Source organism: Copadichromis virginalis, linkage group LG8, assembly GCF_057382275.1.
Source record: "Copadichromis virginalis isolate Kocher_CV1m ecotype Utaka linkage group LG8, C_Virginalis_male_GT1.1, whole genome shotgun sequence".
Lineage (NCBI taxonomy): Eukaryota > Metazoa > Chordata > Actinopteri > Cichliformes > Cichlidae > Copadichromis > Copadichromis virginalis.
In genome coordinates this window covers 29,959,412-29,976,755 of record NC_140625.1, presented here as the reverse complement: position 1 = coordinate 29,976,755, position 17,344 = coordinate 29,959,412, and the positions used below count along the sequence as shown (strand labels likewise).

Genomic DNA, 17,344 nt, shown 5'->3' with positions numbered 1-17,344 from the left:
ATGAAGTGGCCTATATAGGGAGACATACGTGTTGTTCTTTTCTTTTCTTTTCTTTCTTAAAAAAATATGAATATTATTTTCAGTATTTGACCACATTGAAGCATAATGCATAAAAACTGTTCAAAATTATAAGAAAATTATCAAAGAAAGTCGAAGAAAAAAAGAGCAGGCATTGATTTTTTTATTTTCTATTTACTATATTTAAATACATTTTAGGATTTCTGGGGAAAATATCTGATTGACTAATAACAACAGGAATATTTTTGTCAGCTGAATGCATTACTGTTCAGTAAATTACTGCGGGTGATGACGGGGGTAGGAACCGTCTACTCGGTGCACTGTGTTTCGGAGGGGAACAAAATAAAGGTCGGACAGACTAGCCGTGTGTTGTGTTTCGCTTGTAGAGGGATTTCTCCTCATTTCCGTGTCACGTATCTTGTGTTTTAGAGGTTTGAGAAGTTACAATCAGAGGAAAGGAGGATCGTAAAGTAAAGGAGCGAAAACACGGAGATCAGAAATGAAACTCGCCCGGGAGGACCCCGCGGAAGACGGGCGGGCTGATGCTGCCTGTTTCCTCCTCCTGTACAGGTAAATGACCCTTCCTGCGAATATCTGACAGCAAACAGGCGTCCCGATTTTACCTGTATGGACCGGTGTTGTGCCTAAAAATGATCGTCTGTAAAAAGATGATTTCTGGTATATCCTTTATTTATCCAGTTAAAAAAAAGTCTCATTGACATTAAAATGTCAAAAAACGTCATCTGACCAAGAGGACAGCAGAAATGACAACAAATATAACAATAGTTCTGTAAACATATTTCAAGTTGACAAAAAAGTACCGGATTGGTTATAATGTAAGTACAATAACCCCGAGTTATAAAGATACTTGAAAATCAGTTTTTTTTGTTTTGTTTTTTAACATATAACCGCTTTTAAACCATATTCACCGAAGTCTATTTACCAATATACGTGAAGATGTTACACTTAAAGAAAGCATACTGTTAAGAGATTTTTCTACATTATACAATATAACCAAATCTCTATAATACAATATAATCAAGTGTGCCTTATATTCTGTGTGTTCATATATTTTCACATAACCAAGCTTATTGTTAAAGAGAACATAATGCATTCCTTACCTTAGTGTGTGATGTCAGATAAGCATGATATACTTCTGCATTGTTATTTTCAGTGTATGTGTGTGTGTCTTCTGAGAGACATTCACCCGTGCGCACGTTTCTAATACTCTCAGAGTCGGTCTACAGTGTCTCATTTCTCTTACTTGTGTTTGAACTAATGTCTACCTCTGACACATACAGAAACTTTGGAAATCAGTTTTTGCCATTCGATCACTTTTTGGCACAAAAAGTAATTGTAATTTTTTGGAATTTATCCTCGTTATTTGTTCTTAAGGGACTCCAAACACAGTTGGTGTGTTTTATGACTAACACATGATCTGGACCCAGGCTTAAACTCGGTCCTGTGTTTGAGCCGAAACAAAGTCTTAGAGGATATTAGGGCAGTTCAGGGCGTTTTATTTCACTCTGTCCTTTTGCACAGATAACCGGCTGTTTATTGAAGAGTGAAAATTAAAGGTTTAATCACAGAAATGCTGCCATTGCATTCATATGCACCATATGAATGCAAATCACAAGCCAGTAACCTCACACTTTATATACGGGGAGGCTCTAGCTCAAGTGGCAGAGCAGGTCAGCCACTAATCAGAAGGTCGGTGGTTCGATCCCAGGCTGCCTCCTAGCTGCATGCCAAATATCCCTGGGCAAGATACTAACACCACGTTTGCCTACTGGTGGTGGTCAGAGGGCCCGGTGGCGCCAGTGTCTGCCTCTGTCAGTGCGCCCCAGGGCAGCTGTGGCTACAATGTAGCTGCCATCACCAGTGTGTGAATGGGTGAATGACTGAATGTAGTGTGAAGCGCTTTGGGGTCCTTAGGGACTAGTAAAGCGCTATACAAATGCAGGCCATTTACCATACGCAGAAACACTAGAAATTAACTTTACAAAGTGCTTTGGGTGAGAATGAGAATTACAGACGTAATTTAAAGGAGATTACTGATTCTGTGAGCCTTATCTGCTCAGCAGGTTCTTTCAAAGTCGAGGTCACCTTTAGATTTTGGACCCGATAGGAGGGCTGGCCCTGAGGATCTGAGGCTGCACGCTGGGTCATCTGGCATCAATGTTTTGTGCTAAATGTGAAAATGATAAGCAAGTTACACAAAAGTCCTGCTGAAAATCTTTCTATTTATTCTTATTGCTCATTAGTATTTGAAAACTCTGCAGAGAGCATCTCCAAAAGTTGATTCTGTTCATCTGGACGTAGCGTTTTGTTTGAGAAACGTTTCGTCACTCATCCAAGTGACTTCTTCAGTCTCAGCTGAACTGATTTTAGTTCATGAGCTGCACACAGACAGATTTGATCTCACGTGTAAAAAGTACCTGATTTATGATGTTTAAGACTTGTAAAGGTATCCATTATTAGACTAGTGACAAACATCTCTGCACGAATTATTCAGTTTCATTAACTTCATGCCATTCAGCATGAGAATGGTTCTGTTTCTACCATTTTCCACTCAACTTAAGAAACTTGTGAACTGTCCTATTTCAAAACATTTTTCACATTGGGTTCTTTTCAAAAGATTAAAAAAGGGAACGTAAACACATTGTAGGCAACTTTAAAGTGAAACTATTTCTTTTGAGGTTTCACAGAAAAATAAAAATGAATGAGCTTGTCTGTGTTTTATTGCATGTATTTAATAAATCTTACTTGACACTTTTAACACTTAAAAGCAAACAGCTGTTTGTTTTTGCACATAAAATATTTCCATATATACAGGATTGGCACTTAAAAAAAATCGTGTAATTTTTTTTACGATCACTGTTTCTTGTCCAAGTGACAATTTATCTACATGTACACATAGGTTTCTTAGTGGTTATATTAAGATAAGATAAGATAACCTTTATTAGTCGTGGGAAATTTGTTTTGTCACAGCAGGAAGTGGACAGTGCAAAAGTTATGAGGCAAAAATTAGAATACAATAAGAATAAATACAGTACACAGCTGTACAGAATAGAATAAAATAAAATACTATATACAGTAGAATAAAATAAATATACAATAAGATAAAAATAGAATACAAATACAAATACTATATACAACTGAGTAAAAATACAACGATGACAGAAAGGATTATTGCACTAAGTATTATTGCATAAGTAATTGCATTGAGTAACCGACTTATTATTGAGATTTGTGCAATCATAATTTCAGCCAGCTGTGAGGGGCTCTGCAGTGGGGATGCCTCGAATAAAGAGCCTTCATCCTGATGACCACACACGCTTCAGGTCTGAGTCGGCAAAAGTCAGGAGAGATCTGGGTGAGTGACACCATAATAACATGACTGATTAACACTTAGTTAAGTGTTAATTAAGCATTATTAAAGAGTGAAGTGATAATTAATAATGTATACTTGTCACTAATCATTTTATACAGTAGATTTGTTTATTCTTTTTTTGAAAAGCTTTTCATTATTCATCAGAATTTTTTGAGTTGTTAAAACTCTTATTTTAAATGTAAATCACAAAGTGAGACTGCCTGATTACTACTAAAACTTATCAATGGCCTGATAATATCAGCTGATATTAGCTATTTGCCAGCCAATCAGACTGACAATGGCTGATAAATCAAATGATCCTTGAAAGTTGAACAAGTAAAGAAGAGACAGGAGGAACACAGTTCAAACACTTTATAAGTGTTGCTGTTGCACAGACAGTCCACCAGAGGGCAGTCTGCATTTTTAAAAAATTAATTAATTAATTATTTTTTAATCTTTGTACAGCACTTTGTCCAACATTTTATTGTTATTAAATGTGCTATATAAATAAAGTAAAGTAAAAGCATCTTCCCTGTTTGCAATGCACATGTTTGGAACACCAAAAACACAGCAACCAGCTGATCTGAACAGAGTAGATGAATAACTACGCATAATAAGTGTTAGGAAAAGCTGTTTTGATATCATGTGTCTGAAGAAAATAAAACATCTGATTTTTTTTTTAAGTTGCCAAATATTTGTATTGGTGTTATAAATACTCCATCGGCCGAGCTCTAACCAGCACAGTGTCGGTGTCTGTTTTATGGATATCAAAGTCATTCCCCAATGTCCTCCAAAATCACAAATCAATTTCAAATTACATTAAAAAAAAATACTAAAGAAATTACAAATTTGGTATGGCTCTTTGCAACTACGCAAAGTGACAGTTGAGCATAATGTACAGATGTGTTTTAATGCTTCCTGCAGATGTTCAGCAGATGTTGCAGATTGAAAATGAAGTTCCCAGCATCCCTAATCTGGACCAGCAGGACTCAGACCTCCTTCACATAAAGAAGTAACAGGAGGAGCTCTTGATGACTCAGGAGGCAGAGCAGCTAAATGGGTTAGGGGACACTGAAATTACCAAGGTCCCAATCACTGCTGTGATGAGTGAGGGTGATGAAGAGAAACCTCTGTTCTCACAACTTCATCAGGGACCAGCTGAAGCCAGCATAGAGGCAGAGCCTCGAAACAGCAGCTCAGCCAAACAGATAAAAACAGAAACTGTTGGAGGACCAGAATCAACCAGGTACCCAGATGTTTACAGTCATCTACATCCAAGTACTGATGGAAAGCCTTTAGACTCTTATGAGACTGAAGTTTGCATTGATGATGGTTGGCAGGAGGCTTTGTCCAATTCTGGACCTGAAGACAGTGACACTGTAGATTCACAGATGACAGAAAACACAGAAGAGAAACCATTCAGCTGTGATTTCTGTGGACAGAAATTTAAGAGAGACTCAAATCTTAAGACGCACATTAGAGTTCACACAGGAGAGAAACCATTTAGTTGTAAGATTTGTGAACGAAGTTTTAGAAATCAGTATAATCTAAACCGACACATGAGAGTCCACACAGGAGAGCAACCGTTTGGCTGTGATGTTTGTAATAAACGATTTTCCCATCCAGGGTCTCTGAAGAGACACCAGAATGTGCACACAGGAGAGAAACCGTTCAGCTGTAGCATTTGCAATAAGAAATTTAGACAGAGGATTCATTTCAAGAGACATATGAGAGTCCATACAGGAGAGAAACCATTTGGTTGTGATGTTTGTTGTAAGAGATTTAACTGTAAGAGAAATCTGAAGACACACATGAGAGTCCACACAGGAGAGAGACCGTTCGGCTGTGATGTTTGTAAAAAAAGCTTTTCACAGCCAGGAATTTTAAAGAGACACATGAGCGTCCACACAGGAAATAAGAGTCTTCAGCCAGATCAAACCAGAGATCTCCGATTGGCTGGTGCCATATCTGCATGGCCCACATCACAGCTGGTTCAGACACAAGACACAAGAGATCTAGGTAAGTGACATACATCAGTCTGTCTATAATATACAACAAATATTTAATATGTGCTTGTGGGGATAGGTTAATTGATTAATCTAAATTGTCACTAGGTGTGAATGTGCGAGTGAATGTGAGTGTGAATGGTTGTCTGTCCCTGTGTGTTAGCCCTGCGACAGACTGGCGACCTGTCCAGGGTGTACCCCGCCTCTCGCCCTATGACAGCTGGGATAGGCTCCAGCGCCCCCCGCGACCCTGAAAAGGATAAGCGGAAGCGAATGGATGGATGGATGGATATTTAATATGTAACAATGCCAATTGTTTTCAGTGGAAAACACTTGGTTTTCTGTGTTGTTGTTTTTTTTTTTTCATTTTAAAATTTGTATTAGATTCCAAAATCATTTGTGTAATATTAAAAACTTTAATAGGATTTGTGTCATATGTTTCCATAATTGTGTGTGTGTTTCAGCTACAGCGGCAAGACCTGGACATCTTGCAGATGTCCAGGTCTTGCAGGTTGAAGGAGAGGTTTCCTGCAGCCCTAGTCATGACCAACAGGATCCAGACATCCTCTGTATTAAAGAGGAACAGGAGGAACTGCTGGATGGGCAGGAAGAGGCTGACATCACCAAGGTCCTAATCACAGCTGTTCCTGTGAAAACTGAAGACGATGAAGAGAAGTCACAGTCCTCAGAACTTCATCAGAGATTATCTGAAAACAACACAGAGGGAGAGCCTCCAACCAGTAGCTCAGCAAAACAGATAAAAACAGAAACTGATAACTGTGGATTACCAGAAGCAGACAAGAACCTGGATTTAAATATTAATTTACAACCAAAAACTGATGGAATTGTTTTAGAATCCTATGAGACCGATGTCAGTATTGATGGTGACGAATGGCAGGTGCCTTTGTCAGATTGTGGATGTGGGACTGAAAACAATGAGAAGGGTTTAAAGAAGAAGAAATCACTTGAGTCAGTAGTAAAAGGTAATGTGGACCGTAAAACCGCCAAAAAGAAATTTACCTGCTCTGAGTGTGATAAACAGTTTGTTTACAAGCAGTCTCTTCAGAGGCATGTGGCACGCCGTTCAGCAAAAAAGGCTTCGAACTGTTTGGTTAATAGTGCGTGTTTTAGAGGAAAGCAAAAAACTGCATCACAGGCCAGAAATCAAAGAGAAGCGAACCCACTGAACTGTGATCTCTGTGGACAAAAATGTACCAGTAAAAGAAATCTGAAGGCACACATGAGAATCCACACCGGAGAAAAACCATTTAGTTGTAACGTTTGCGGAAAAAGCTTTCGACATCAGTATACCATCGATAGACACATGCGAATCCATACAGGAGAGAAACCCTTTGGTTGCAGTGATTGTAGTAAACGGTTTGCACAGCTCGGCGATCTTAACCGGCACAAGGCCGTCCACACTGGTTTGAAACCTTTCAGCTGTATTGTCTGTGGTAAAAAATTTAGGCAAAGGAACCATTTTAAGAGACACATGAGAGTCCACACCGGAGAAAAACCGTTCATTTGTGATGTTTGCGGCAAAAGCTTTAATTGTAATAGAAATCTTAGGACGCACATCAGAATCCACACAGGAGAGAAACCATATAGCTGTGACGTTTGTGGTAAACGATTTTTAGAGCAAGCTATTTTAAAGAGACATGCAAGCATCCACACAGGAGAGAGGCCGTTTGTTTGTGATAAGTGTAATAAAACATTTAAGTTTAAGAGAAATCTTACAGCACACATGAGAGTCCACACAGGAGAGAAACCATTCGGTTGTAATGTTTGCAGTAAAAGGTTTACACAATCTGGGATTTTGAAGAGGCACATGAGCGTCCACACTGGAGAAAAGAGCGTTCGCCTGGTGGAAGCCACCGCCGTGGGTTCAAAGTCCCCAAAACTGGTACCAGCCACGTCTGAAATGGTGCAGATGAAAAGAAGTGTAGGTAAGTGACACACATTTGTGTAAACAATTTTTACTGTACATCAAGTATATTAAATCACTTTGTAATAGCACTGTCTCCAGTATGTTTGGGTGTCATATGGATTTTTTCCAATATTAGCTCTAACTGGAGATGAGAATTGAGGAACCGTTCCAAAATTCTTACATTTCACGAATTTTTAAACTTTTGCATATTGCAGTCAGGCTTCTGAGAGAACTGCATAACATTTGCACTGCCAAGACCTGCTACATGGACATGATGCCACTGGTTGACAAAGTGCTTTAAAAAACGCTTTTACTCATGTCGTGGAGCATAGGTGGCCACTGAGTAAATTCTGAATTTTGAGGTCACATTTAAATTGTAATTGTAAATATTTATTCCTTGATATACATACTAAAATATGAAACATGCAAATACCATCATATTAAATTGTGTTAGATGTGGGAAGCTAGATTTCTTAGGGAAAAAAAGAAATGTATTTCATGTCCAGTACTGTGCAGAAGTCAATTTCTTTATACTTTGCTAGAAAAATTGAACATGTGTGCAGGGGCTTATTGAAATATCTGCGAACATACATGAAAATATGAGACAAAACCAGAGTTTGAACAATTCTTACAGGCTTGAAAGTCAGTACTTGGCGTGACCATCTTTATTCTTTAACACAGCTTGAACTCTCTGAGGCAGCTTTCTGTAATTTCTTTAAGTAGTCTTCAGGAATAGTTCTTCAGGCAAAGAACAGTCAAAGCTTCTTTGCATGTTTCTGGCTTTTGCTCTGTTCTGCCGGGATGATCCCACAGCGCTCCAGTGGTGTTGAGGTCTGGGTAATGGCTGTAATGCAGCTCCAAACCATAGACAGAAGCTTCACCGTGTTTTACAGATGGCTCTAGACTCTCACCATTGTACCTCTCTCCTGACCGCCTCTGTATTTTCTGCTGATGATTTGATCAAATTCGAATTCCGTCCATCAGACCTGTTGCCACTAATTTTCAGTCCAGTTCTTGTGTAAATGTTGATACCTCAGCCTCTCCCTGTTTCCCTTCATTAACAATAGCTTCTTGACAGGTTCCCTTCCACAGAGATCATTTCTCATGAGGCTTAATAGAACAGTAGATGGATGTGCTGAAGGGTGTGTCAGCTATTATTTTCTGAAAGACTGGGCCTAAGCAGCATTCTGAAAAACATTTTGACCCAACCAGTTGCGGCAGATGGCCGCCCCTCCCTGAGCCTGGTTCTGCCAGAAGTTTCTTCCTGTTAAAAGGGAGTTTTTCCTTCCCACTGATGGTAAGTTCTTGCTCATAGGAGGTTGTCTGATTGTTGGCATTTTCTCTGTCATTGCCGGGTCTTTACCTTACAGTATGATGTGCCTTAAGGTGACTGTTTGACACTTATAAATAATATAATATAAACTGAATAGAAGTGTACATTAAAATATGCATATTGAAACTTGTTTTCACAGGGTGATAAAATCAGAATTGAATTATGATTTTACCAGTTATTTCCAAACTTCTTGAATTAGTCAATATTTGGTTGTTGTTTGGTTGTTTTTCCTGCAGATGTCGGGCACACAGAAGAGACTCCCTGTATCCAAGAGGACCAGGATCCAGAGCCCCTCCATGTAAAGGAGGAGCAGAAGGAACTTCTGGCTGGTTGCGAAGACAAGAAGTTATATTTGATGGAGGAGGTTAAAATCACCATGTACCCATTTACTGCCGTTCCTGTTACGAGTGAAGATGAGGAGGAGGAGAAATCCAAGTTCTCACAGCTTCATCAAGACAATATTGACACAAAGCCTCCACCCAGTGTCCCAGCTGAACAGAAAACAGATGGGGAGGACTGTGGGGGACCAGAACCAGGCAAAAACACAGATCTCAAAAGTCATTTACAGCCACATAATGCTGGAACTGTCAGTATTGATGATAAATATGAAGATGATGATGATGTTGGTGACTGGCAGGAACCATTGTCAGATTCTGAACCTGAAACCGAAGAAAATGGTTAGCAGGAGATCAGGGCTCCTGAGTCTGGGATGTAACACTGCCCAAAAAAAATCCTTTTCCTGCTTTCGAGTTTGCTCAACTCAAGATGACAAGTCATGTAGGTGAAAGGGCTTCAAGCTGTTTGGTTTATGTGGATGAGAGTTTAACCAAAATACAAATTTTAAAGCACACCAAGAACCAAAAGCACTCAAATGGTAGTGCTTGCAGTAAAAGATTTGCACAAGAGGAGATTCAGTGTGCTATAGAAAGTCATTAATGTCAGTAATGATGAATTTTTATGTTAGCACATAACTTGCATCTAAATTATTTTTCTTTTTTTTAATCTTAAGTTGTTATTGTGTCCAAATTTGCTTTCATCATGAGTTCGAAAACACTCTCACACTTACCACTAGAGCCACCAAATGGGGTTTATTTTGATCCTTTGGTATTTTAAAAATGGTGTAGGCATGGTGAAGCAGGTACCAGTTCAATCTGCCTCCTCCCCACTATGGTTCTAGTGTTAATCACATCATATAATTTCATGACATTATTTGGAACTAGTCTTAAATATGCAATATTACACTAATTCTGCCGTGGGAACCAGTTTGGAAATGCTTAAGTATAATCTTCTTTCAGTGGTTTTCAGAAAACTGACCACCTGTCGTTATCGGAGGTTCTGGAAGCAGATCGTCTTTCTGTCATTGAAAATTAAATGAAGAAGAAAAGACTCAGTTTAATTTTTAGCTACATGATTGTGTAACGCTAAGTTATTTAAGGACTAGTTTATGTCAATGGATGAATTTACTGACTGACGCGCAGAAGAAATAGTTCTTTATGGAGCCCAGATGGTGTGAATGATGAGACCAAAAACTGCAATGTCTTGTACCAAAAATATATTGAATAAATAGGGGAAAGGGGAAATGGAACAAAATAATTAACACAACACACAACGTAAATGTCCACAATTAAATAATAAATCAGTGCTGTGATTTTTCTGTGCAAGAGTCCTTTTGCTAAGAGTCCTTTTTTTGGTCCTTTTCTTTTTAAAGTTCACTTTTAAGGTATTCCTCCTTAGGGTCCAGCTTCATACAAGGGGGAAATATGTCCGTAATCCAAAGACGGCTAAGTGGGGGAAAAGAAAGAATGGTCCTACCGGCTCGCCACTTCAATATGAAGAAGATCAATTCAAAGAGGGAAAAAAACCTGACCTGTAGGTCAGAAAAATGTCCATTAGCACATCAAGTTCGATTCAGTGTACCGGTAAACAAATATATTCTTCTGCAAGTCTAGGTAACAATGCAAATCATAAATCATCATCAATCAATGTACAACAGTTAAATCATTAATCATCTTGGCTACGTAGCTTAATCTATACATTCCAGTAGCGTTCGCTACAAACAATACAAAAACAACAATAAAGAAAAACAACTGTCTAACAGACAGCATAGCCGAATTCAAGGCAACACATAACAATAATCATTCAATCGCACTTTGTTTCAAAGTAAGCCCATAAAAATGCTTAAGTAAAGAAAGTGTTCAAAAACAGCGGTTTTTGAACCGGAGTTCTGCTTGCGGTGGGAGCGCTGCCGCACAAAGTCATTTTTTAAATCGCAAAAACGATCGGCTGGTTACTGACAACCAAAGGTTGAAAGATATTAAGGACACTTACCGCTGAGTTTAAAGTTTAAAGATGAATTGAGGGGAGAAAACGCTTTGTTTTCCAACACCGTTCTAAATACCATAAGCTCACAGCCACAGCAGGAGTCGAACCCGGAAATATCCCTCCACAGCCGGTTTTCAGAGTTGCCGCGACGTGGGAGGAGCCAATCAGAAGAGGGACCTCAAATCAGCTGACGTGGGTCATGTGACAGGGAGTAGTTGATATGGGTTACAATTGTCTTTTAAATTGCAACTTTTGGAGGAAGTTTGAATGTTCACAAAATAATAAAATGTTCTCAACTGTTCGTATTTGTCCTGATCAGTTATGAACTTGGACCATTAAACCAGTTCTGGTCTGACAGTGTTACAGGTTTACTTACTGCTACAGTTGATGTTTTAGTTGCCAGTGTCTGTTTCTTCATGAGGTGCGTTAGGACCTTTGCTCACCTGCCTCAACCTGAGACCAAAGTTAGAGAACTAATGTTTCCTCAAGGTCAAAGGTTAATTATATCATACTGTGAAGGACATGGATGTAACTGAAGCATATTTCATAATTAGAACATATTTTTTCCACAGTACAAAACATAAATATATATTTTTAAAAGATTGTCACTTGTCTCCCATGATATATGTTTCAGATGATGAAGCATAAAGGATGGTCCAGTTTATAAAGATAAAGGAGGTAATAAAGGAAGCACTACTCTTTAGTATTTAGAGAATTTCACCCTGTTTTGATGACTGCTGTGCAGACAAAGATTACTTCACTTGCTTAGGAATTTTCCTAAGGAAAATTCAGTCATCCATCCACAATGCCGTTTGATTAGCAAAGATAAAAACTTTTCATTATGAAAGTGAATTCGGTAAAGGTCACATTTGATGAGATGTACACTCAATATAATCTGAGTTTCATGGGTGGAGTCATACATTGCTTTTTAAAAAATTTTTACTGGCTTCAAGATTAAACTGCAATAAAAATGTCAAATTATGTTTTATTTGTACAATAATAAATAAAACTATTCATATTAGCTCCAGGTGCAATATTTAAATATTATACACTTGAAGGGACCATCGGTCATAACCCAACAAATTAAATGTTTGTGATTCTGAAATGGCTTTTTGCATGAGGGTTCAAATAATGATAAAGAGTTAAAGCAAGAGACAAACACAGTTGCCCGATGGCCAGCCAAAGATACTGACGTAACATTTCTTTGTAATGATGTCAAACAGCCTGAAATTGGAAAACTATTCATCAGTTAACTATTTATTTAATATATTTTGTTCAGCTTATATTTAAAGTAGATAAGACACAAAACAGAAAATAAATGAAAAACAGTGAACCTGATCTGGCTGTATGTTGTCCTCAAACTAAAATGACTTCTTAGGATTTCTTTCGCCACAAAGACTGTTTTGCATGAATCGGAACTGGAGGTTAATTTTACTTTTTAAACTTTAACAATTATTTCTTCGTTCATTCCTCAGGAATCTTTTTGCGTCAGGAAAAAAACGGCTCTAGGAACCTTCTATTATACCGTGTTGTAAAGGGGAACAAAAAAAATGTTGGACTGACGGGCAGGAAGCTGTCCGTCCTGAGACTGTGCGGAGCTTCCAGACGAGTTTTCATCCTCTCACCAGGGAAGCCTGCGGTGCCGAATAATAATTAGAATCGTTTTTATGGTATAACGAGGTTTTGAGACACTGAGACGGTAACATTTCTAATTTAGCACAATAAATAAAACCGGGCGTCAGCTATCGCCGCCAAACGAGCAAAAACATGAAGGAGGAAAAGAAATACACGTTGGGGTCACCTCCTCCACCGGGACATAGCTGAAGAGGACTCACTTGTTTTCTGCTGGATAGGTACTTTATTCCCAGTAGAGTCAGCAGCCACACGGTCATGGATACGGCCAGCACAAGAGGGCTTTTACACAAAAATATAGACCTGCTACCTGGACTAGAATTTAATTTTTAAAAGTTAACCTGTCAAAGGACCCAGAGCTGCTCTAAGGTATTGGCAGTAACAGTGATACAGTGAATTCATAACGTTTTGCAACTCTTGCCAGATCATCTCAGTTTAATCTAACATTTGCACTTTGACAGATGCACCAAGAATAACACAGAGTTAATAGTTTGGTGCACAGACCGGAGGAGTCATGGATATATCCATCGAACTTCTGATTGGTAATTGAGCCCCTCTACTGCCTGAGAATGAATGAGTAAATGTTCGGGTGGCTCATTTGTGTCATTGCAGCTTGCACCTGAAAATCACAAGTGGAGTTTCAATGTCTCGATTAAAGATCCTCCAACCGGACGACCCCAAAGGTCTCAGGTTGTGTCCCCTTGTATCTGCATCAGCTACATCAGGTTTGGCAGAAGCACAGGCAGGTGGGTGACGTTCATTTGTTTCATTAACATGTAACTCATTCTCTTGATCAAACAGCAGAAACTAAATTATAAAACACAACAATTAGTGTGTAATGATGCTGTATTCAGGTATTTGGTAACCACTTCAGAGGTTCATGGACAAGAGGATAAAATCTGAAGTTAGTAAAGAAGGTAAAGCTCCAGAAACACTTGGAGCTTGTCTTTATGGTCCATGAAACTGAAATTTATGAGCCAGGATTAGCTGTGTGAGTCCAGTGTGAGTAATTTCTTTACTTAGTGCACTAACACAGTGTGTGAGACGATGTGCTTTGGTTTATGTTCTCGACCACTTCTCACTGAAGAGAATGCATAGTTATAGATAAATAAAGATTTTATTAATGCTACTCTGGGGAAATTCACAGCACTAGGCTCAGAAAGAAAATGTGAATTAGATATACTAGAAAAATAGTGTAAGGAAATTGCACAAAATGCAGTAATGCAGTCGGTAGTAACTGATCATTACTAAATGTGTACAGCGCATTGTGTTCTGCGTCCTGATTGGCTCTAGACCATTGTCAATCAATCTCGTACCGTGTCTCCTGTACCGTACAGAATGCATTCAGCTTGTCAAAGTCTTCGATCAAAAACACAACAATGTAGACAAAACGTTTTTCACCGTCAAAGGCAGCCGCGGGTGCCTTTGGTTTCATTCTATAATACTGGACTTATTTTTCTACGAAGGTTTGAACTTTGAGAGTGTTTAAACAAGAGAGAAAAGTGTGAACATGTTCATGCCTGCCTGAGAAAAGTGTATAAAGCGTGTAGTGAGGGGTTTTACAGCCTTAAAAGATCTATACTAATTGTAAAAAAGAAAGTTGGCTACTTCGCAGATTTCACATATCACGGGTTATTTTTTAGAACGTAACTACCGCGATAAACGAGGGACCACTGTACTTTACTGTTTTTGTGCTAACATTGTTTCTACAAGCTGTTGAATCATATAGGATGTAGCTAGTTTTTCCACACACAGCTTAAACACACTGCTTCTGCAGTTTGGCTTAGTTTTTGTTCAGTAAATAATGACATTGTGTCATATGTTAGAAGGCTGTGCTTAAATGATTTTAGAACCTTGTAGAGAGCAGATGATTTTTTGTTTTTGTTATGTCTTGATGTGTAATACCGTAGAACAGGGATGTCAAACGTATTTTATATCAGGGGCCACATACAGCCCACTTTTATCCTAAGTAGCCCAGACCTGTGACACTCAGCTTTCTGTCAATAAAGAACTTCTGCATTTAAATGTTTTTTTCACACGATAAAGAAAATTAATAATTGACATATGAAATTATCTTGCGGGCCAGATATAATTGTATCGTGGGCTGGATGTGGTCCATTGGCCGTAAGTTTGACATCCCTGACTTAGAACTAGAATTCTCGAACTAAAAATGCATAGCTCCCAGCTTCCTGTGATGCACCTGTAATGTGTGTTTTCTGCAGATGTCCAGCAGATGTTGCCAGTTAAAGAAGAGGTTCCCTCGATCCCCAGTCTGGACCAGCAGGACATAGGCCACATCCACATAAAGGAGGAGCAGGAGGAACTATGGACTGGTCAGGAAGGAGAGCAGCTTAATGGTCTGGGTGCTGTTACTTTGAAGACTGAAGATGAGGAAGAGAAACCTCAAGTCTTAGAGCTTCACCAAGAACCAGCTGAAGATAACAAAGACACACCGACTCCAGCCAGCTGCTCACACAAGCAGATAAAAGGAGAACCTGGTGGAGAGCTCTGTGGAGGACCAGAACCTACCAATACTTCATATCTAAACAGTCTTTTACAACCAAATACTGATGGAAAAGCTTCAGACTATTTCGAGAATGAAGTCACTGTTGATGAGGATGATGATGATTGGCAAGAGCCTTTGTCTGGACCTGAAAGTGAAAGTAGTGATTGGAAGGAGAGCATGAAACATGACTCAGGTGTAAAGAGTGATAATGTGGGACATATCTCTGCCAAACAACCGCTCAGCTGCTCTGAGTGTGGTAAACGCTTTCAGTACAAAGGGTATCTTCAGAGACATTATTCAACACATCATTCAGGAAAAAAAACTTCCAGCCATTTGGTTAATAGAGTGAAGGAAAGTGTTGAATCGCAGACAAAAGTCCACGGTGGAGAGAAACCATTTGGCTGCAGTGTTTGTGGACAAAGATTCAATCAAAATGCAAATCTTAAGACTCACATGAGAGTCCACACAGGGGAAAAACCGTTTACTTGTAGCATTTGTGAAACTAGATTTAGACAGCAGTATAGTCTGGATAGGCACATGAGAATCCACACAGGCGAAAAACCTTTTAGTTGTGGTGTGTGTAGTAAAAGATTTTTACAACTGGGGGATCTGAAGAGACACAGAAGTGTCCATACGGGAGAGAAGCCTTTCGATTGTAATGTTTGTGGTAAAAGATTTACTCAGAGGATTCATTTCAAGACACATCTGAGTGTTCACACGGGTGAGAAGCCATTTGGTTGCGACATTTGTGGTAAAAGATTTAATCGAGTGGGCAATCTGAAGACACACAAAAGAATCCACACAGGAGAGAAACCATTCAGCTGTGAATTTTGTAGTAAAAGGTTTTCACAACAAGGTGTTCTGAAGAGACACAGGAGCATCCACACAGGGCTGAGCCCGTATGCTTGTGATCTTTGTGGTAAACGGTTTAATTATAACAAAAATCTTAACAGGCATATGATAATTCACACAGGAGACAAACCATTTGGCTGTGACATTTGTAATAAAAGATTTTTACAATTAGGGGATTTAAAGAGGCACATGAGAGCACACACAGGAGAATAATTACTTTCATGTTGTGGGGTTAGTGGGAAAGGATTTATCCTAAGAGGGAAATGCAAATCCCCAAAAGTTGATTCTATTCATCTGGACGTAGCGTTTTCAGTGGGAGCAACATTTCGTCACTCATCCAAGTGACTTCTCCAGTCTCAGCTGGCTGCAGGTTTCCCCAACCTTATAAACAGTGCATTTGCACAATGACCGAAACTAGCACCACTGTGAATCCCAAAATACTGAAGAAGTCACTTGGATGAGTGATGAAAAGTTTTGTCCAGATGATCACAATCAACCTTTTGAGATTTACATACCTGGATGACTGAGCATGCATCGAGACAAGAAAATGTGAAGAGACAACAGAGATTGTACTGTACAGTAATCTGATCACAAGATGGAAAATGTATATTAAACAATCCATAGCTTTTGTCCCTCTGATAATTGCAAATAGTAATCATCTGTATCATCTTAGTCCAACATCAGGAATATGTTTTCACATTAACGTATATAGCTTTTTTTCTTTCACCTCCTAGGACCTGGCGTCCACATATGTGGACATCACATTTTGTATTTATACTCAATTTTGCTCTAAAAATGAATATCCTCATATGTGGCTCTTATTTTTCTAAGAAACAAAAATCAGGTAAAAAAAACATAATCTGGTAATCCTCTGTTTTTACATTCATCGGGTCCCAATCAGCCCAAATATCAAAGAGAAATCAAAAAAGCATGCCATGGAAGAGTTCAGGTCTTAGAAGGTTAAATCTGTCATTATGAGGCTGTTGTGTTCGTATTTTGTAACAGTGTCATTTTTTCTGTCTGTTAGTTTTTAAATTTGTTCCCTGTGAATTTCAATTTGATTGCTGCAACTTGTCAGGAATTTCCCCACACTAAACCAGATTTGGTTTACCACATTGACACTTCAAACTTTGGTGTGGCTCAGGGAGCACAGTGTTTTAGTGCCCTCTATTGTCCAGCAGTCTGTGCATGATAAATAAAATATTTTTAATAGTTTTCTTTGGGTTTTTCTTTCTTTCTATTAATCCAGATGATGTGTCATTTTTATTTGATTGATGATAAAAAGGTTGTAATGACCTGGACCCTGAAAAGTGCACAGGAATGATTATATTGATAAAAGAGGCTTAAGGATTGACACCACAGACTAAACTATGAA

The 17,344-nt window shown here is 38.8% G+C and overlaps 2 protein-coding genes across 5 annotated transcripts; both read left to right on the top strand.

The window, feature by feature from the left end:
- Positions 1–374: 374 nt before the first annotated feature.
- LOC146704026 (uncharacterized) lies at positions 375–11,280 on the top strand. 4 transcript variants are annotated; one of them, XR_014922044.1, is made up of 6 exons: positions 375–588; positions 3,289–3,394; positions 4,316–5,410; positions 5,862–7,343; positions 8,403–8,621; positions 8,894–8,957. XR_014922044.1 is itself a non-coding variant. In XM_085467019.1 (6 exons), the coding sequence occupies exons 3-5, from the start codon at positions 4,423–4,425 to the stop codon at positions 8,593–8,595; spliced, it is 2,529 nt and encodes an 842-aa protein (XP_085323145.1). In that variant the 5' UTR covers positions 375–588; positions 3,289–3,394; positions 4,316–4,422; the 3' UTR covers positions 8,596–8,621; positions 8,894–8,957. The 4 variants fall into 4 exon arrangements, 3 of the variants coding, with proteins under 3 accessions (XP_085323145.1, XP_085323143.1, XP_085323144.1); XM_085467019.1 differs by having other exon boundaries at positions 8,537–8,621; XM_085467017.1 differs by lacking the exon at positions 8,403–8,621 and having other exon boundaries at positions 8,894–11,280.
- A 1,263-nt stretch (positions 11,281–12,543) lies between these two features.
- LOC146704025 (uncharacterized) lies at positions 12,544–17,184 on the top strand. The gene is made up of 2 exons (XM_085467041.1): positions 12,544–13,357; positions 14,834–17,184. The coding sequence occupies exons 1-2, from the start codon at positions 13,255–13,257 to the stop codon at positions 16,180–16,182; spliced, it is 1,452 nt and encodes a 483-aa protein (XP_085323167.1). The 5' UTR covers positions 12,544–13,254; the 3' UTR covers positions 16,183–17,184.
- Positions 17,185–17,344: the final 160 nt, after the last annotated feature.

Bases quoted from the DNA above. Each gene is read 5' to 3' on its own strand.
- LOC146704026 (XM_085467017.1), top strand. From the start codon at position 4,423: ATGACTCAGGAGGCAGAGCAGCTAAATGGGTTAGGGGACACTGAAATT. The intron at 5,411-5,861 runs GTAAGTGACATA...TGTGTGTTTCAG, and splicing joins ACAAGACACAAGAGATCTAG to CTACAGCGGCAAGACCTGGA. The intron at 7,344-8,893 runs GTAAGTGACACA...TTTTTCCTGCAG, and splicing joins GCAGATGAAAAGAAGTGTAG to ATGTCGGGCACACAGAAGAG.
- LOC146704025 (XM_085467041.1), top strand. From the start codon at position 13,255: ATGTCTCGATTAAAGATCCTCCAACCGGACGACCCCAAAGGTCTCAGG. The intron at 13,358-14,833 runs GTGGGTGACGTT...TGTTTTCTGCAG, and splicing joins TTTGGCAGAAGCACAGGCAG to ATGTCCAGCAGATGTTGCCA.